This window comes from Eucyclogobius newberryi, unplaced genomic scaffold (genome assembly GCF_026437365.1).
Source record: "Eucyclogobius newberryi isolate DKJ021-1_F unplaced genomic scaffold, fEucNew1.0.hap1 SCAF_3, whole genome shotgun sequence".
NCBI lineage: Eukaryota > Metazoa > Chordata > Actinopteri > Gobiiformes > Gobiidae > Eucyclogobius > Eucyclogobius newberryi.
This window is the reverse complement of record NW_027315945.1, coordinates 20,431,942-20,453,719: the sequence shown is the minus strand read 5'-3', so window position 1 is coordinate 20,453,719 and position 21,778 is coordinate 20,431,942. Positions and strand designations below refer to the sequence as shown.

Sequence of the window (21,778 nt, the reverse complement as noted above, 5' to 3'; positions counted from 1 at the left end):
CTCTCTACCATATTCAGACTGGGCTTTATAAATCAGTAGAAACATGGCAAATTGCTGTTTGTTACAATTTTAAGACGACGCCCACTTCATCCCGCGAGTATGATTTAAGAGGGGGGTGCTCTACCTCCTTCTGCCACTAGGTGTGGCACTTAATCTTTTTATTTATTAAGCTCAATTATGGAGGTCTGCCGAGCACGTAGCGAATTACAAATCAAATTGCAACAAACCCAGTTCACGTCCAGTAGATGTTTTTATCAAGTCAGCAGCAGTTTATTTGACCACAAAACCTCCAGGAATATTTTTTAATTCCGTGTTGCTGCGCATTAATCAACTAAAAGTGAAACATTTGAACCATGAGATGTGAAATAGAGCAGCCTACACAAGTCATAAATGCAAAGAAACGAAATATAGAGAAGGAAAGGAGAAACATGAAACAATATGTCCAAAAAGGAGGAGTCATCCCTACCAAACTTATGGTGACCTTTGTCCTGGCTTTATTTATTTATTCGTAGCGCAGTGACAGACACAGTGGTCAGCAGACTGCCTGCCTCAGGCCTACACTTGGTTTGGACTTCTCTCTAAAACAACATGAGTATGCATTGGAAAGGTGAGTATGATAATTTGAGCACTTTTATTTTCATGTGTCATGGAGGAGCCCGCTAAACCAATCACATTATTCTCCATCGCACCACTGCCGGCCTCCCTCTCCCTCCCGGAGCAGAGCACACAAGTGGAGGTGATGTCAGCATTTGGATGGCCTGGCTCCGAGCCTTTAATGCCATAAGAGCAATGAAGGCGGGCCTCTGTGTGCGCCCTCTTCATCAAGTGTCTCGACTGGATGATTCCCACTCTTGGATGCTGTCTCATTTGACTGCAAAAGAATCCAGAGAGACCAGAGTGGTCATCGCAGACACAATCACCCAAATGTCAGGGAGATTTGAGTAAGAAACACAGAAAGTTCAGTCTATTGTTAGTTCACATTTGTGGCTGTGAAAAAGCAGACCTGGGAGGATTGAAATGATGCCAGGTGACATTCATAAACAAAGCTGAATGATAAGTGGAATAACAGAATTTATAGTGTAAATGTAAATGTCAAGATGTCCATAAAAAACATGTGACTTGTGAGTGTTTGGGGGTCAGTGATTTTCATTGTGGATCCGCGTTAACAATAACACAGTAAAAAAAGTCATCAATCATGTCAACGGTTCATAAAAATATTTCTCTACAAAGCTTAAAGAGTTTCAAATTAAGATTACATTCATATAAAATACTGTAGGAAATGGTGGCAGGACCTTGTAGTAAGAACTATGACATAAACCTAAATGATGGTAAAGTAAATGTTTGAGTACTTGGAATTAGTCATCAAAACAAAAAAGATAACACAATTTAAAAATGTACAGTAAATCAAACCCTCACTAGGCCTTACTCGACCCGTTCCTAATTCGCACAAGCCACATAATCAATATAATCATTTTAGTCTTTTAACCTATAAACAATATTGAGCAACGATCAAACTACAAGCAGGTGACGATGAAGACTTTGATTCTCGCAATACTGACGCAATTACATTCATTTCTCCTAATTATATAATCTGTGTGCAAAAAGAGAAAATTAAAGACATGTGAAGGAACGAAAGACTTAAGTTTGAGAGCGATTGTGATAAAGGAGGCGGGGGTACGGGGGCTGTGGACTGAGTTATGAGAAGGTCGAAGCGCACAGAGGGGCGGGGGCGGGCCAGGACATTAAAAAGATTGTGTCCGTCTGGCTAATGGTTCTTTATGGCTCCCTCATGTGCTCTCCGATGGGTAGAATGACTGGCAGAGAGTGTGACCACGGGTAACTGTACATCACCTCTGCTTGCCCCTTGATGCAGACATCCACTCAAGGTCTGCCTCTGTAAAAAAAAAAAAACCTGAACCACTAAAACGCCATAAAACCAACAGACTAAACAGACATTCGTCATTGCTGTGCACACACTGGCACGTCGTAACTGTCCCACTCGGTGACTCAATGCGCACATTAAAACTTCATCAAGTATTACTGATAGTGAAACAAGTCTGACCACGCAAACCTCAGCCAAGACTTGTAATATACTAGAAATAGGCCAGTCAGGGGCGAAAATTGTTTGTTGGTCACTTTTTATTGAATTGGCAATGACTTGACTGAAGTACAAAAGGGTGCCGTACTCATTGACAATGTGTGGAAAAGGGCAGTGTAACAAGCATCAGTCTTCTTTGTGACATTAAAACCCGGCGTCCTGGCCTGCCCAGTGTGGTGTCTGAAAAGAAACAAATACAATTATTGGTGTAAATTTAAAAAAGCAAAACAAATGCAACAACAAACCAAGGTCTTTATGACAGAGCGTTACTGAAAATTATTGAATTGTAAATGAAATGTGCTCTCTCTCAGTCTCCGTTTTTTGTGTTCCTGTTTTGGTCAGTAATTCATACAGGGAAAAACGGGAATAAATATTATCTAAATGAGACAAAACACTAAATGACTAAATAGCCTTTAGATACTTCTTCTAGAGTAGCCAGTGTTAAATTGTTTGTCCAACTGCATGTGACCATAGGATACATGTGCAAGCACTTTTAATCGGCGGGGTGTGTAATGTGTGTGTTCTTCTCGTAAACATTGAGTGGCCATTTGAGCTGACAGGGACCCTAAACAGGCAGCCCAGATGGTTAAATGTTCCTTCTATAAGCTGGTGATTTGTAGCCTTGAGGACAGCAGGATGTAATAGTCCTCTGTGCTTCTCTTTGACTAATTACAAAAAGTCCTTAATGAGGGGATTTTTATTTTTACAGGACAGCATTATGGCCGAAGATATTCAAACAATAGGGAGGAGGAGTAATTGGGCACATCAAACGATAGCCTCAAAGTGGCCACAGTTAAAAGGTGAGCAGTTAACATGCCGTGGCCTTGGTGCCGTTAGGTGTCCAATTCATCAATCTCGTCCCTCACACAGACCTGTCCCAGAGAGCTTGCACTTCTGAGAATGATTTTAACATTCTAGGTAGTTTCGGTACTTGGACCTACATGTCGCTAACATGCACAGGGTCAACATCAAAAACACACTTGAACGCAATGACTGGACCCTCGGCTAGACATCTGCGGCAGCTCCTAAGTGCAGGGAACTCCAGCATTTTGACTAATGTTCACCAAAAGCCCTGCGCAAGGGTCCACCTTATTTATGTTTCTGCGCTGAGTCACTACGCTCAGGCCAGCATTTTATGGTTGTTTGGAATCTACCTTGTCATTAGGCCTTTGAAGAGTGGATGGAGGGATGAAAGCGCTTGCTCTGTTAAACTTGCCATTACTGGTCTAATTCGTGTAAAAAGAGCTTTTGTTGGCATTTACTCCTCTACATTCTTTGGCTTTGTTCTTCTGCGCTGATCGTTTGAGTCTTTTTGAGCCAAAGTTCATGGTAACCTTTGTACAAGCCGATCAGTCCACGGCGTGATACGGTGTAGCTTGTGCTTTAGGATGCAATGTGTTCGAATGTGGCTCACCTCGTTCCTGCTGTTGTGGGCCTGCTTCTTCTCAATGTTCATGGCCAACATTTGGCTTCGGAACGAGAGGCTCTTGGTCTTCTCAATCACTTGCTGGTAAGGTGATATAGCGTTGTTTCCCATAACCACATGGCCCTTAAAATACAGACAAAAATAGACAATACATTTACACCAATGGGACCGATGAGCCAAGTGTCTTTGATCATATTCATGCACAACTAGATAATACTATGTCATTCCAAAGAAATGGGCTATGATTTGCTGATTACAGAGAACGGCTGTGATGTGAATGCCAAAACATGCACATTTAACAAGAAGCCGCTCAAAAGGAACCGAACAAGGGATATTCTGCCTGCACTTACCTTTCAATTACAAAATCACAACAAAAATAATGCTTTACAAGTAAGGAAGTATCCAAGGCTTCTACAGACAGTGTTGTGCCTGAACGCGTTCATTGAACGAAAGTTCATGAATGAGTTCATAATTTTGGTGAACGTGAACTGAACGACGAACGATAATGTGAACGCGTTCATTCTGGTGTCTGTGAACGGCAAATTCGTTCTTTTTATTTTCGTTCAACAATGTGTCACATTTCTAGAGACTTCCGGGTGAAAAACACACCGTTATGTTGCCCAAAAAAAGCCTTTGCCTGGCAAGTGTGAGAGCTCCGAAGTTGTAGAGGCCGATAGATAGCGGAGACAGAGATTTTGCGTGTCGCACCGCACTGCGCATGCGCAACAAAACAAAAAGCAGCACAGACGCGACAGAGCAGCGACGAGTCGCCCTACGACCAGTTACGTGAGTTTTATGATAAGCCCAGTGAGGATGGGAACAATCTAACATTTCTGTGCAAACTCTGCCCAGCAAGTTTCCCCTCATGTTTTTGAGAATATACTGTGGGGCTGAAAGCTGCTGCTTGTGTGGGCTGAATGGACAGCAACAAAAGGGGGAAGTCTGTCCCTTCAATGTGAATGTAAATCCTGGATAAGGATTCAAAATTGGATATGAAGATGAAATCTGACACATTCTCAGCATTAAACTAATACAATAATTGCTGCCTGTTGTATATGGGCTGTGGAAATAATTTAGAACAATTCTTGCATAATAGTGACAAAAAAGAACTGAACTAGTTCATTTTTTGGAGCTGTGAACTTATTTCAAAATTTTGAATTATGAACTATGAACTGAACTAGTTCATGTAGAAAGTGAACTTTCCCAACACTGTCTACAGTACATATTTAAGTAAAACACAAAAATTCTTACAAGTTTGGAGTCAATCTTGGCGTCCAGTCGAGCATTACGAATGAGGTTTACGATCCACCTCTCGGCTTCCTCAGGTGACATGTTCAGTTTGTCTGCCAGCATACTGTAAAGACATGACACAAACTGTCATACAAACATCCAACGTCTTTTAACTCATTCAGAAATCATACACTTGGGACGGCTGCAACATGATGTAATCCTCTGTTCACCATAATCAACCACTGCCTGATATGCTGAGATACACACACCTGCTTCAGCTGCTTGTGACACTGGCCGTGCAGTTACTGTCCCTCAAAATGGCCGCTAGTGTCGGGGTGCAGGCGGGAGGGTCGCGGGTGGCTTCCATTCTTTGATCCAAAGCTTTCCCTGTGCAGCTGGCTTCCCTTGTGGTTTTCAAAATAACTTGAGAGCCCATTTGGTAGCCCCTTCCCCCATATTTCCTGCTGCTTTCCTCCCGTCTGACCCCACAAGCCTACACACCTACCTCATTTCATACAAGGCTCCAATAAATGTCCAACCCCTGTGAGCACCGCTTATATTTACTGAGGCAGTCAGGTTTTCTCACCCCTACATTTACATTATTTTTTGGTAAATAAATAGTTACATAAGTAACTTTTTTTTCTTCAAGGCATAAGCATTTTTCCCCCCAGACAACCTGTGCCTTTCTGTGTGAATCCGCAGTGAGGCGAGAGTGCCAGAACAAGTATTACATAGGCATAGCTCGAAAAATGAACAAAACATAAGTGTCTTTACATTTCAAGGCTCTTAATAGGCAAGGCAAGGCAAGGCAAGTTTATTTGTAGAGCACATTTCATACACAAGGCAATTCAAAGTGCTTCACAGCAGGAAAAATGCATTCAAATCACAAAGAAATTACAGAAACAGAAATACAATAAAATTAACTAAATTAAAAATTATCAATCCAACTGATTTTCTAAACTAATAAAATCACAAACAAAAGAGAAGAGTGCAAAGAAAAAATCCTTTCAGTCATATGCGCAGCTAAACAAAACTGTTTTTAGCTTAGATTTGAACATTGTCAGAGTAGAAGCCTGTCTCACATCTTCAGGAAGACTGTTCCAGATTTTAGCTGCAGATTCCCCATGTTTTGTCCTGACTCTGGCACCAGCAGGAGGCCGGTCCCTGAGGTCCTCAGAGTCCGAGATGGTTCATATGGCACTAACATATCCAAGGTGTACTTTGGTGCTAGGCCATGGAGAGACTTGTACACAAGCAGAGCTGCTTTAAAGTCTATTCTCTGAGCCACAGGGAGCCAGTGCAGAGACCTGAGAACAGGACTAATGTGATCATACTTCCTGGTTCTAGTCAGGACCCGAGCAGCAGCGTTCTGGATGTACTGCAGCTGTTTTACAGCTCGTTTGGAGAGACCAGTGAGCAGGCCGTTACAGTAGTCTAATCTACTGGAGACAAACGCATTGATAAGTCTCTCTAAATCTGGTTTTGACACTATATTTTTGATTTTGGCAATGTTTTTTAGATGGTAAAAAGCTGCTGATGTTATTGATTTGTACTTATTATTTTAAAGATGTTTCCTACCAGAAGGCTTTTTTTTTTGACAGGACAGTTGTAGCGTAAAATAGGAGAAGAATTCGGCAAATGGTCGAGGGCTAGAATGGCATCCAGGACACAGCAATGGAAGCAACACCACATGTGCCACGCTCTAACCACTCCACCAGCAGCCAGCACACATTATTGCAGCATGGTATGACCATACCTGCTTGCCAATGCCCAATCTCATCAGCTCAGGCAGGACCTGGTTAGCACGTGGATGGGAGACTGCTGGAACACCAGGTGCCACAGTGGGGCGCTAGAGGAAATGCTGTTGTGTCCTTAGGCAAAACACTTCATCCACATTCCCATGTAAAGCACTCAGAGTGCCTTAAGGTGGACAAGAGATGTATGAATACACTACACTACATTACATGAGGATGATTATTATGGCTTTCTCCAAAAAGTAAATTCTGCCAGATTATTATACTTTGATATCACAACTATTAAATGCATTTATTTTTGTATATCATTAGGGATTAAAATAATTAGCGGCATAGGGCATCTATTAATTACCAAAATCTGTGGAAAATGGTCCATGACAACCAAATAGGCTAAAAACTACCCCCAAAGATAATGCACAAGTTAAAAACACAGCCTATTTTTAAAACATAAAAACAAAAAACACTTTCATGTGGAAGCGTTCTACTACAGATGCTTGTGGGTCATCCAAACCCAAAGATAGCACGAGGCTTAATACATATTTATCAGAGAACAAACGAGAAGTGTCAGCTGTCTAATGACGCAAGTGCAGTTTTTGATGGATTACATGTGCCAGTAATCATGGTCACGTTTGTAACATCAAGGAAATGGTACAGTTTAAGTTCAGAGGAAGTTGCTCATGGGCCTTGGAAATAATTGAATCCATATCAAATTAATTAGTATTTGCTATAATAGCAACAGATGTAACTGCACTCTTATAACTACATGTTGGATACCAATAAGTTAATTCCTTCTATTATTTATCTTTACACATTGGATAATTAAAAGCTATTTTCTAATAAAAATAAATAATTTTAACTAATTTTACACAGATAATTGGGTAATTGCTGTGTGGAGGTTCTGGGGGTTTTGTTTAGCCGGTCGGTAAAGTGGGGGCCCATGTCAGTCAAGTCCAGGTCAGATATGATGATCAAAACAAAAATGATCAGGTTTCCTCATTGGGGAGTTTTCCTAACCCCAAACCCTGTTAAACGTGATCTGTACAGCATAACACAGGAACACAGAGCCCCAAAAGGGCCCAGGGCCCTGGCCTTTACCAGCCAAAGCCCCCTAATCTAATTTATAATGCTAAGCCTGGGAGTGTTTATCTCTCAGGAAGCGCATTTGTATATCACAGAAAAGTCTTATCTTGAGCCGTATGAATAAGTCCTCAGCAGCCACCCATAGACCCCAGAGAACCAAAACGAAGGGGAAGAAAGACAGATGTTGGATGGGAAGGAACTGACTAAAGCAGTCAACACAACTGAAATCTTTCAGGCCTTAAACCAAAAGGACAACCTCCATGACTGGTTTTATTTTACACAACCATGATCCTGTTCCTTAGGGGACCAGAGATCACTTTCACTTCGACCCCTTACTCTCGCTGGCTCCTGATCATCGACTTCACACACAAAGGGGGGGTCAAGCACTTGGTCTAACACTCTTGGTAAGAAGAGGATGAGAGATCCCACAAGTAGCACTTAACATGGCCTGCCTAAAATAAATACAGTGTTGAACAATAACATGTGATAGCATTTGGGCCAACCTCATATTTGGCTTGGGGAATTTTTTCAGGGAAACCAAAATTAGTGTGTGGTCTTTTAAATAACTCAATCGTGAGGGGAAAAGATCTATAGCGTTGCACCCATGATGCTTGTTCCAAATGTTGTGTACAAATACAGTCCAGGGATCATGAAAACCCTGCCCAAATAGTTGCAACAAACACAAAAGTCAAAGGACGATGAGCATTTAAGGTCAGTGTTTCCAAAGATTACTCCAACAATGTTAATTTTGTCTTTTCTTTTAATCCATAGGTTTAAGGCGTAGTTTGTCAACATGAGTGTTGCTCAAATTACGGTGATCCCTTACTTTGTAACGAGTTATTGCCCAAACCTGGTCTGCAAACAACAAACGTACAGAATCTCCACACAGCCTGAAGTACAGTTTACAGTTTGTATAAAACAATTAGGAAAAAATCTGTTCCAAGTTTACGCAGAAAATTGGGCAAAAGGCAGGCTAAATATCTCCTAAACCAACATGACCAAGCTGTGAAAACCTCCTCATTAAAAAGAGACAAATTCATTCAGCTTATGCCTCGATGCAGAGGTCTTCTGGGCAGCAAACTAATGATTTGGAATCTGGGCGTTTGCAGAAAATGTTTGCTCGTCATAATCCAGCAACAATAAATATGGAAATCCCTGAGATTGCCCTCAGAATCCTAATTTTAGAAAGGCTAACAAACACCAATCAAAAAGTGAAAATGTGAGAAGAAAAAATCTGCCATTTGACTTCCTCTTTAAGCTTTACCACTAACCTTTGTGGTCCTTAACAAGTAAATGGATCCAATTGCAGTAAGTCTGCCAAAAAGAACCAGCACTGCCAATCAATTCCAGACAATCTGCAACTGGAGATTTCGACAGGCCCTGATCAAGTTCACTTTCCAACCTTGACTTCAGCCCTCTGCAGCTATATCCAACACTCAATGCACTCATGTCCAAAAAGATTCAATTCATTTCATTTCCGGTGAGAATCCCTTATGTTGTAGATGTACATCCATGTTATTGATAAATAGAAACTAACTGTCCAATCTTGGAATCAAACTTGGACAACCATGATCTTAAACAATGGTTTTGTAATAATAATGATCTGATAACATAAAATAATGGTATAATTCAGGGCTGATTGAGTAAAACAGATGGGGAGAAGAAATAAAATCCTGTAATTACTAAATACAAGACATTCAATTTCACCCCGACCAATGTTTAGTTTAATTAGTGCCGACTACATTTCTTGGTTTTGGTTCACATAAGGTTATTTTTACTTTGAAGTCACTATGAAGTTTCAAGTCAGAAGAGGACACATCACCTTCTCACCCCACATTAAGCTTTAAAAAAACTGAGCAGAGGTTGTTGCTTGTGAGAGCAACTGGAATAGTCCAAGTCATGACCCCGTCCTGGGGAAAAACTATCAAGAATTGGCCCTGGACAGGTGGTCCTAAAAAGTTTAGAGAACACCATAACCTGCTGAGTCCTGGAAGCACTTACAGCCTACAACAGCTAATCACAGAAATGTGTCAGAGAAGCTGAGGAGAAGGCAAAAAAGAAAAAAAAAAAAAGATCAAATCAAATCTACGTTTTACTTATTTTTGTCTTGTTGCCCTGAATAAGAGGAACTCTGGCATAAAGAAGTTGAAATTCTGCTTTCGGCGACTGTCTGGAGATGTGAGAGTCATCAAGACAAGAATGTCCCATTTATATTGAAAAATGTAATATTAAACCAACCTTATGCTAATGCACTGGTGGATTCTGCAGAAGGTCTCAAAAATGAAGAGTCTAGCATTTTCAATGAAGTCCTCCAGGCAGGCAACCAAGAAGAAGTCATTCACCAGAACCTGAAAGAACGGGGGGGAAAACAGACGGATTGTATAACGCATACAGCAAATATATGTTACGAAAAAGCAGGACATGACTATTCTTCTATACTTTACAACACTTATGGCATTTATGAGACATGTCCATATTGTTATACACAGTTTAATGTGTTTATTTTAGCTAATCTAGTGTGTAATTGTCCATTTGTGGATCCAAAACATTTTGATTCCAGTCGCTCAGTGTCCAGTCTCTCTCATCATAGACTGTATCTACAAACTTTTGCAACAATTCCCAGCTTTCAGTTTCCTTAAGCTTCAAATAACTCGATTTGCACGCCGTTTTGCCCAAATAAGTCCCAACTACATGGCACTATCAGGCAAAACACATTGCAACTACGACAATGCTTATCTTGGACTGATAGCTTTGAAGAGCCAAGTGCCCCAATTACCGTCATCTGGGATTCAAACCACAAAGTTTAAACAAATTTTGAAAGTGGCTTGAGGAGAGCTCTTTAATGTGCAATCTGAGTGCTCGGCTGTAGGAAAGGATATACTTTTCATTCTTTGACATGCATCTAACATCTGACGGCAATTCCAAAACCGAGGTGAAGTGGGAAGGAAACAAAAAGCTCTAAAATAGACTATTCCAACCAACCTTAACTATTTGAAAGTAGTCCAAATCATTGCACAGACCACAGAGAATTAAAAATCAAGAAAAATGCTTAGTGCAGCAGGAATTAAATTGACCTTGGAATAGCTCTAAAATAAGCTAGGACAAACATTGCCTTACATGGTCAAATGATAAATATTTAATTTTGTTACTTTAATTTCCGTAGGTAATTCCAAGAGAAAATGTATGCTACAAAATGGTTTGAAGACAACACAGGACTTATAAACCGTGCAAGACAATTAGATGACTTTAGTTGGCAAATATAGAGAAGAAAAGTGGGTTGATGTTAAAAGCATTGAGGACAAACACAAGAGAGTGCCATTGGAACAGAAGCAAGCTTAAAAATCAATGAACAGAGCCCAAAAATAAAGACAAGTGTCTATTTCCTCAAACAAGCATAAGCGACAACCACAACGTTAGAAATGCATAAGTATGGAAAGGAAGTGGATAACTTAGTTAAATGGCCTTGTAATCATTTGATATTTTGACTTTAGAGCATCACAATAAATTCAAACCTCATGGAAACTGACTTAGTCGCTAAACATTTACTCATCTGACAGATGTTTTTCATTATCATAGTTCATTGTTAAGAGACTAAGATCAAAAGGAGCAATATGACCCCAACTTTAGTCTACTTGACTACAAGAACAAACGGTCATGTCACCTGGGAAGAACAAATTACTGAATAGATTATGTTACATATAAAAGGAATAAATGCATCATAGGTGAAACTAAGCCAGGTTAGAAATCAAATTTGGAATTGAAACGGTTACGTTTGTGTATAAAATAGAAAAGCAATGAGAAGTGTAAACTTTTGAACTTTGAATAAAAGGTTACTTACAGACTCACACTCCCGAAGTTTCTTCTGAGCACTATCAAAATCAAAGTTCACGTAGAGGCACTCCACAAACTCTGTAATTGGATCTTTGTAGGTGTAAGATTCCTGTGAAGCAAAAAGATCTCCTATCAATATCATTATATCAATATGCATTTTTAAAAGTCAACAGAAGCAAGGTTAAAAAGTACAATTTAACCAAAACCAGGAGTGAAAGTGGTTTAGATATGAAATTATGTCGTATTGGAACCGGCCACCCGGTGACAGATAAACAAAGATAACAGTTTAAAGAAGTTAAGAGACCCGTCTGAACTTTGAACAGTTTCAAACTGTGCTTAAAAGGAGTCACAACCTGACCTGAGGCCCCAGAGCTCCAAGCACATGTTTTACTGATTACTCACAGTAAGTACTCAGTGTACTGCGCATCAAGAGAGTCAGGGGCTCTCTGATGGGAACAGTTTAGCTTCTCCTCTTTGACACACCAAATGCACTAAATATCCACTTGTTTACGAAAGTGAAACCTTATAATAATGTACTGTAACTATGCTTGGATATTTTTTCACCTGCTGTATGACTTTCACCAGATCCTTCAGGACCTGTCGGCGTTTACGAACATCCTTGTTGGTGATGACTGCTGTGGTTAGGTAACGCAAGATGTGGGGGCACATAGTCTGAATGGCATTCAGGTATCTGCAAAGAGAATGATCAAAGCAATGGCTTATTAAAGCGATCTAAGAAAAGACATGATCTTTACTGTGGACACACAAGATAACATTCTGGCTGCTTTTTTGGAATCTGACATTTAGAATAAAGAAAAAAAACCTTTGCAGCCCAAGCGATAAATGTCTAAGTGGGATTGTCCAAGACTGTACATGAGTCCAAGCTATAAACCATCTCTTTCATTAGTGTCCTATGAGAGGGAAGAGGAAAGCGTAAACCTGGTAAGAAGATATAGATCAGTGAGCAGGGACAAGCCCAGTAGTTGAAATCCAATCCATCAGGGACTGATTTTTTGACCACAGGTCAACTGGCTCCTGCACAAGAGACAAGGCAGTTTGGGCCCTTGTCCCACACAAACTTAAGATTGTGGTAGGGCAATTAAAATAATTGTTAAACTAATTTACTTAAAATTAGACAGAAAAAAAGAACCCATTGAGGAAAATACAGAAACAAATCCATAACAGGGATATTTTGTATTTGTTTGAAGAAATAGTAAAGCAACTGTGGACGTGAGGCTGTTAGAGCCAACCAATCCAACAGAAACAAGGAAAAGGCTCCATTAAGCTGATTTTAAGAGCTCCCTCATCTGTCTGAGAGGCCCGAGCCGGAGGAAGGCCGCAGTGCCCCGTGCGGTGTTCCTGATTAACTTACACCTCGTCACTCTCCAGAGGCAGCTCCGGTAGCTGCATGACTCACTGTACCATGTCCGTGGGCCGATCACCCAGCACCGCTGAGGGAACCTCCACTTGTTTTGTTTAGTTTCACAGTAACACGGTTTGTTCTACTGGTACACTATAAATGTCACAGAGGCATGTAGCATAGAAATCAAATTGGAGTTCACATTTGTTGCCTTACAGGCGCATGGTGAGATGGTGCCGATGTCATAAGTTTGAACGGACCATCATATTCCCATCTTGTTACACACAGCCACAAACAGCTATGGCACTATGGAGTAGTACTTTAAGCTCATGGCAGCTTGTCCACTGTAGACAAACAAGTCTTCTGGCCATCATGTGCTGACGGCTGGGGTAACAGAGGTCAGATGTGGAGCTGAAGGCCAAGCACTGGTCACTTCAGCCAAAGGACTGGTCAAAAAATGGGACACAAGAGTCGAGCCAAGCCTCAGTGGGAAAAATATGAGGTTTTAACAGTGAAGCAGCAAAGCTCACACAAAACTACCCAAGTCTGTCCACGCAAAGGGCTGGGTGCGCTTTTTAGAAGAAATTATTGGGCTGGTCGCATTAATCATCAGCAATAAAATTAAAAACAGAAAAATTTGGAGAGACAAATTTTAGTGCCGTGTTGTGGTCGCCAGCATATAGCCTGTGGAGTCCAACCAAGTGTACAATAAAATAACCCTACAATCAGACCAGGGCTTGGGGCAAAAACATCCAAATACAGAAAGTGGGAAGCAAATTTTGTGGGGCAATTTGAGCAGTTCGAGCAATTCGAGCAGTGTTTTTTGTGACATGAGTTGTACTTACTGTAACTAAATTTAAACATTTAATATTGCATAAGCGCATAGACAATACTTGCACTTCTAAGAGAAAAGTGATTTGTAGTTTATGCATTTTCAAGAAATGTTGCCTTCTGCTAAAAAGCACTTACTGAGGTTGATAGAGAAATAGCTCGATGATATTGTCTCTGCCCTTGGGATGGTTGAAGAACACAAAGAGAGACCAGTGGATTAGCCATGTCCTCTGCTGCAGAGACTGGAGAGGGGAGCTGACCGTCTGAAAGTTAAAAGAAACAAAATTTTTGGTAAGATTACAACTTTGGAGCCCAAAAACAATCTTAAGGGTGTGTGTAAGGGGAATGGAATACAAGCTGTACTGAAAGTGAATTGTCATGTATATGTAAGAAAATCTGAACGCGAGATCAAATTCTGAAAAGTGGGGTATTTACATTGTTATCGATAGTTTCCCTTAGGCGGGTGAGGTCCTCCATGGCTGCATCCCAGTTCTGCATCAGGATCTCAGAGGCCAGCTTGCCCCACAGAGAGCTCAGGGCATTTCGGTCTGTAGCAGGAACCTAAAGAACATAGAACATAGCATTACTTTACTGTATGTCTGTAACTATCGTTAAGATTTAAAACATTTTCAAACTGAGTGGTACCCCCAAATATCAAAATGTTATTGATAAGCGCGTAATTTTCAACGAGATCATTATAGCTGAAAACAAATTACTTCAACGTCACTTTAACCAACTTCAGCAGACCTCCAGGTTTATCACAGGGTAATTAGAAGGAAACATGAACTGGGGCTTACAAGACACATTTTAGCTAGCAAAATCAGTCTCAAAATCTGAGAGACTGCCGTTTGTGACTTCCAGAACAAGCTAAAGCAAACAAAAAAACACTCAGGTAATGGGAGACAGGTTAAGAATGCCTCTGAAGCTCAGCATGGCAATCACTCCACACTGGACCCTGGGCTCCACCCTGGGGCTCATGGGAAGGTCTGGGACAAACTACTTCAGGATAACACAACGCCAGACAGAGTGACAGGAGTCAGCAGCCGAGCAGGAAGTTGATGTGGGCGTCTACTAAATGACCAAACTAACCATACATCTCCCAGCAGTGGGTTGTGACGCAATGCGGTAAAGAATATTCCTCACTTTTTATCATTTGAGAGTATAATTCGGTGTATTTTGGTAGGTAACAAGGAAAATATCAAAACATGTCTTATGTAACAGCAACTGATCAGGGAAAAACAGAACATCAATAATTAAATATTGTCAGAATAGGAAGTCCTTTATTCTGTCCAAAGTGTTTGCTTTGTTTGTTTTCCCTTACATCCTGGAAGTCCCAGCCTGCTACTTTTGGCTGACCTCCAGGTCATTAGGGCAGCGTTCTCCACACACACGCACAGACAGGCAGGCGCACACGCACACGCACACGGGCTTTCAGCAGAGTGGCCATGCACAACAAGCTTCAATACCTGGGTTTTTCCAACAGTTACCTTGAGTTTCCATTGGTTTGTGAAATAGGCACATTTTCACTGACTGACCAGCAACAATACATTTACTGTCCTGGGAATCTGTCTGGACATCCAATCTTTATTCTTAACATTCAATCCCTGCATTAAGCGATGATATGAACAAGTTGCTCTTTACGAGCTACGCCACACTGAAACAGGATCCTAGGCAAGGATTTTGCAAGGCTGGCTTCCTTCGTTTAATTGACAAGGTTTCCCACGTTAAATGGCTCTATGCAGCCTCACCTCTCCCATACAAAAGTGTGAGACAGATGAGGCGCTTGTGAGGATGGGAGGTCCAATATACACAGAAATATACACACAGCACTTTTGTTTTTGCCCCTATTTTTGATGAGCTGAATTGTGACCAGTATTTGAGAGACATGAGTCTTTTGCGTGTATACAAAAAGTTTCGTATCTTTGAGTAATATTGTTCAGTCCATGAATATGGGTTAAAGCAGCTTAATACTAAAAACTAACAGGGGTTGAAATGCCTTTAAGCATTCTCTAAATTGACATGAGTAAGCAATATCTTCTTACAGCATGTGGTATGATGAGAAAGACATTATTCAACATAATCAAACCACCAAAGGCATTTCAATCTGAAATCAAGTCCTAAACAAACAGAACAGAAGAACATTAAAACAACCATATTGTTGACAGCTTAGGCAAATCAGCCATCAAGACCTCTAGATTGCAACGGTTCCAGCCCCAGACTGAGCCAGATCAGTGTAAACTTATCAAATGAATTGGACAAGTGCTTTGGGTTAAGATGCCTCTTTAGAGCAATGGGCTCATCAGACTTCTAAAATCAGAGCCAACATTTTGAGAGAGGACAAATTAAATGTGCACGCAACTGTCATTTGACAGAGTAGAGAGTATCAAATGTCAATTAAAAACAAGACAAACATGCCTTTTGTGTTACAATGAGCTATAATACAAAAGTATCTAGACTACAAAGGTCTAAGCAAAACTAACTGATACTCGGGGGAAAGAAAAAGGCACGAAAACACATTTTGTGTTTTGACCCACCTTTTAAAAAAGGTAATAATGTTTTGATTTAATTTTGTATTGTGTATTGTACAATTCTGCTTTATACATTTCATAATCATTAAAATAAATCAAAACATTCATAAGCTTAAGTCATTGTGACAAATCTAAATTCTCTGGACTGTATTTAAGCCGTCTCCCGCAGCCCGTCTCCTGAGGTCTACAGACAGATAATGCAGTTTGCTACTGATCACTTGGCTCAGTAAAACCTCCCACTCAAGTCGTACAACAGCAGTCATCAAAGACAGACAACGTGCAGCTAATTGAATAGGCCATGATGACGTAACCCATGCATTGAATTACTCTGCAATGCTTGCATCAGCCTTTACCAGAACTCACCAATAACTAATGAAGATAAACATGTCTAAAAAGGTACTTACCAAAACACGAAAAAAGTACAGGTATTCTGCTGCTCCAGAGTAGTTGCCGCATTCATACTGGAACTTAGCATATCTGTAGAGCGTATCCAAGTACTCCTGGCGGAACTGAAGAGAAATAAAAAAAAGTCAGCCTCATTTGTGAATCATGTAATAATCATAGTATAGTATATTTATATTTTTGCCCATTATAAAACACATTAACTGTTCATTGGTTCTGTAAGAACGTGATCATTTAAGGCCGGGGCGGTTTTAAATTATAAAAGCATTTATTTCAGATAAAGAAAGAGCAAATGGAGCTTTTATGTCCCATACGTGGTTTCTTATCACGTGTATGGGTATTTAACCATTTACATTTGCACACATCATATTTCTATGACTGACCAAACAAAGCAGTCAGAAAACGTTACATTATTGTAGAAAAAGATTCAGTTGTAGTCGTCATCTGGACACGGTTTTAGTTTATTACAACTGAAACCTTTTCTACAATCGAACACTCCTGAACAATTGAGGGATTACACCGACTCTTTACATTATTATTATTCCAAGGATCAATAAAGTCTGTCTAAGTCTAGCTGGGAGAGATGATGTTTGTTTGGAGGTGCACTGAGGACAGTGTGCAGGTCAGCAGGACACTGGAGTGGGAGGTGACCAAAGTAGAGCAGTATAATGTAAGAAGTCAAAATCATGGTAAATATAGAACCCCCGGCATTTTTGCGGCTCTATCCACGAGTCCCTGGTTACTCAGTTTATTCTTAACTATTCACCACAGAATGTAAATTCCGCAGAATTTGTGCAAGCAATACAAACTTTGAAAATGAGTTAAGGATTTTGAAGAGTAATTCTACATTTCCCTCCATGGTCAGGCCCTACCACTTTATCCCTGAAACAATCATGGGGTCAGTCATGGGAAAATAGTTAAAAATCGTGAGATGTGAGAACATGAGGCAAACTTACGTTATGCTTTTCAGCCAAGTAGTCAAAGAGCATTCTGCCATCTCTGAAAAACAAAAAATATTTATTACTTAATTTCTGGATGTAATGCGGCTTAAATTGTGTAGAGCCATATTGTAGCCTGGGATCAAGACAGGAGATCTCAGTCTGGTCACTACCTCCGCTGCATCTTAGGGACTATGCGGTCAGCCAATCAGATTTGTTCATTTCCGTGACGGGAAACAGACAAGCTCATTGGTCATCTGTCATTTTAGTGTTTACCAACTTGCTCATCAATTCTGCTTTTTTTGTCCCACTTTCTTTTTTCTTTGTAAGTAATCATGTTTGCTCGGATATGGTCGGGCCAAGCAGGGTGAGCCATAATCAGTATTTTAGTAGATATGCATGTCCTAAAGACTGCATACATTTAAAGTAACTGACAAAGACAAATTATGCTCTGCAATGATCTGAGCTACTTAGCCATGTCCAACTAATGACTGCTGTGGAGTTCATTATATGTCTTAGTGCTGCATAACACTGGCTTTGTCAAAATAATGTAACAGCAGAAGCTAAAATATAAAGGATAGGGAGCAGATAAGAACATTGTTGGAATATATTGATGTGTGCTAACTGAATTTCATTGTAGCCAAGCTAGGGTTTCCACTGTGTCCATTTTAAATGACTTAGCAGCAGGGTAGGATGTCAGTGCCGCAGTATATGGGAGAAACTGCTGTAAGCACCTCTTATTTAGGTTACAGCACAATATGATCAGTACAGTACATCCTATATAGAAAAACAAAAATCCATTCATACTTCATAATGTTAACCGCTGAAGGATATCATTTTCAACATACAATTTTATTAAAACTAATTTCTGCTTCCCTTTAAAACTTTATGGGAGTCTTCTTATATGGATTCCAGATGAGCAGATTATTGTTACAAATCCAACGGTCCAATAATGTGAAACTAAAAGCTTCTCCTATAAGTGATTCGTTTTTTATCCAACAATGACAGAAACATCAGTCTGGTAGACATTTACTAAGTCAATGTTTCCATATCATACTTCAAATCTCACAACTGACCTTTTACATCAACTGGCTTCAATAAACAAATGTCTACATCTTCACTAAAACAATAGTCAAAACAGCAGAACTCAAACGAAGATTAAAGTAGGGAATGCTTTTGATTTAGTGAAGATATATCCTCTAAAACTAAAAAGACAGGATGATGACTGCATACAAGCAAAAATATTTAATCACTGACAAAAGTATAAATAAAGTTAACCACACCCACAAAGGCATATGCTTTCAATTTGCAAAAACAGACTACTCTGCTGTATAGTTGCAGACTATTAAAAAGCACTATGTTGAAACATGAAACCATTAAAAAGTTATTACAATTAAATACATTATAAAATTACCAAATATTATAGCAAGTTTTTGACTACTAAAAATTAGATTAGATGGAATAAAAATGATTATTCATTCATTCTCTAGCGCTTGTTCCCTTTCAGGGTCACGGGTGACTGGAGCCTATCCCAGTGACTTTGGGCCTAAGGCGGGGTACACCCTGGACAGTGGCCAACTTGTCGCAGGGCCAACAGAGACAGACAGCCATTCACTCACATTAACTCACTAGGGCCAATTTCACCTAACACATGAATGTCTTTGGACGGTGGGAGGAAGCCAGAGAACCCAAAGAGAACCCACGGTAACACGGGGAGGACAGAAGGACATCTCCTTCCTGGGAGGCAAGAGCGCTAACCGCCTTTGCCACCGTGCACCCTAAAATGATTAGATGAATAAAAATGAGTAGTTATGTGTAAGTTTTCTCACCTGGTAGATTGCATCTGTCGTGTTGTTTCTGGATCTTCAAACATTTTCACAATAGGCTCCGTCTCTGACTGCAGCTGTTTGAGCTGGGCCACAACTTCAGTCCTTTTTTCTCTCAGGGCTAATAAAATAAAAACATTAGCAAACCAAGAGGGCGGGATATATATTTGGAGTTTGTTTTCAGTCTGAACAACTTACTCTGTGGTATTTCCTTGTCAGGAAAAAGGCTCCTGTGGACATCCATGGCAAAGTCAACCATGTTCGTCTCACTAAGAAGATCCAACTTCCCACGAAAAAGCTCTTGCTCATTGTAGATCTAAGCAAAACATTTCATATGGAATTAGTTATATACTTTGTATGCATATATCACATACAAAGTATACATTATTTAATATGAAAATGACAAAGTGTTATCAAACTAATCTACTACCAACTTTGACATAATTCAGTGTGCACTCTGGTGCACTCAGTTGACTGAATGCCAGTGGAATTGTAATAACTGTAAATAGTAGAATGCCAATATTGTATTGAAACAGCATCTAATATGATATATAGTTACAAGTCAAGACAATGGATAGGGCAGTCGTTTGCAACCCTTTTGTCCCAGGGACCGGTATTTTACCTGTTGCTATGTTAGTGACCCAAACATCCCTCATACTCGAGAAGCTACCGTCTTCTGATAAAAAAATGTAATCATGTTCTGGTTAATAAATATGACATAGAACAGTAATGATTATGAAATACTTTAAACAAGCATTTAGCATGCCACTGCTTTATAATAATTCACACAATCAATGAATCTAATTTGGACCTCTTTACTAAGACCCCTCGGGGACCTGCTGAGATTCTTTGGGGACTCAAATAAAGATCTTGACTCCAGGTTGGGAATGAAGAGGACAGGGTATAATACTGGCATTTTGTTTTTGTATCGGAAAGGCCATTGAAAAGCTATTGCCGATTATATGTAAAGCATGAAATAACCAGAAACAGCTTCTTACGTCCATGCATACTATAGTCAAAGCATAAAACACATGATACTCGCTTCCGGTTTGACTCCAAAATAGATGCAAACTACGAATTAAACATGAGAATTACAGGGTTATTTTACCATGAAAGCTGTTGATGATGATATATGATACACAACTCTAGAGTTACCGATAATATACTAGCTTAAAACGACATGTATAAAAGATAACGCTTTTGGCCGTTTTTATTATGAAAATAAAGACAAGAGTTTCCTGCTAGTTTTTTGTCGTAGACGAAAACGTGCTCGGTAACTTAGCATTCACTGCTAAGACAGCCGCTGAAAACCCACGCGACGCAGTAGCAATAAACCAAAACCACCAAAATCAAGGACCATCTGATAGTTATTCACTTACCTCTTTAACGGACAGAAACTCCAGTAAAGGAAACACAAGATGACGGTCCAAAAAGTGGGCAATTTTTGTGGTGAGGTCGTAGTCCGCCATCTTTGCTCCGGAAAGGAAGTGGGTGCAGCAGCGTCACCGAGAAATGACCAATCAGCGACCGCCTCAGAAAGATGAATCTAGAACATGATCATGTGATCGATGTTACAAGCTGGAGTTTGACAGAAAAAGACGTTTGAAAAGTTATAGCTCTATTTAGGAAATACATTTAGTCTAAAAAGAATAAAGATGGTACGGTTTGTTGTGTATGTCTACTTTTCTCTGTTGATTCAAAGCATGTTTCATTTTATAGGTTCCATGAGGAATCTGGATGTTGCAAATAAATGTCAGCTTTAATATTTGTTGACACTATTTGTCCCCTTGTTTTCTGTCCCGAAGGCTTTATTTGATCGGACAGTTGTAGCGTGAAATGGGACGAGAGAGGGGAGAGAGGAGAGACATTCAGCAAATGGTTGTGGCCGAGAAACAAAGCCACGATGTCAAAATGTTGCCACACGTGCAGTACCTTTAACCACTGCACCACCGGCGAACTACAGGCTGATATATTTTTAAAAATACAAAAAGTGGTACACAGCTTTGACTTCCATGGTTAAATGTATATGTATTCTGTACTTTAGTATAAATAATAAAGCACTTTTTGATCATTTGGTCTATTCCAGAAAGCTGTTTCGATTAGATCATCTTCAAATTTGATTTTAAAACTATAGACCACAGTCAGTTTGGCTTCAGCAAGAATACCCTTATAAAACTGATCACGTCATATGTTTGTGGTTTTGGATGTTCAGACAGGCGTGTACTATAAATCATAATTTTATTGTTCACAAGACTACCCACCTGATACTTTACTTTTTGTGTATGTATCTCTTTTTCAATCCACATTGATTCTTTTTCACAATGCAAGTGTTTTCTATGCCATGAGTGCATGTCTAGATTTATGTGGCGGTGCAGATATTACACACAATTGAATTAGGAAGCGGCCGTAAAAAAACGGGCGGGTAAGGGCAATAAGTATGCAATACCGCAAATAAATCCAGACTGACAAGAAAT

The 21,778-nt window shown here is 40.0% G+C and overlaps 1 protein-coding gene across 2 annotated transcripts; it reads right to left on the bottom strand.

The window, feature by feature from the left end:
• Positions 1–2,121: 2,121 nt before the first annotated feature.
• eif3ea (eukaryotic translation initiation factor 3, subunit E, a) lies at positions 2,122–20,834 on the bottom strand. 2 transcript variants are annotated; one of them, XM_072460283.1, is made up of 13 exons: positions 20,684–20,834; positions 19,503–19,620; positions 19,308–19,425; positions 17,497–17,539; positions 16,543–16,647; positions 14,046–14,171; positions 13,749–13,873; positions 11,984–12,110; positions 11,427–11,528; positions 9,827–9,936; positions 4,776–4,878; positions 3,513–3,647; positions 2,122–2,278 (listed from the first exon to the last, which is right to left on the bottom strand). In XM_072460283.1, the coding sequence occupies exons 1-13, from the start codon at positions 20,771–20,773 to the stop codon at positions 2,243–2,245; spliced, it is 1,338 nt and encodes a 445-aa protein (XP_072316384.1). In that variant the 5' UTR covers positions 20,774–20,834; the 3' UTR covers positions 2,122–2,242. The 2 variants fall into 2 exon arrangements, with proteins under 2 accessions (XP_072316384.1, XP_072316385.1); XM_072460284.1 differs by lacking the exon at positions 2,122–2,278 and having other exon boundaries at positions 3,599–3,932; positions 4,735–4,878.
• Between the last annotated feature and the right edge of the window lie 944 nt (positions 20,835–21,778).

Coding starts and splice junctions, on each gene's coding strand:
- eif3ea (XM_072460283.1), bottom strand. CDS start 20,773: ATGGCGGACTACGACCTCACCACAAAAATTGCCCACTTTTTGGACCGT. Junction 19,426..19,502: donor TGACAAGGAAATACCACAGA/GTAAGTTGTTCA, acceptor TTATTTTATTAG/CCCTGAGAGAAAAAAGGACT. Junction 11,529..11,983: donor TGGTGAAAGTCATACAGCAG/GTGAAAAAATAT, acceptor TTTGCTTCACAG/GAATCTTACACCTACAAAGA.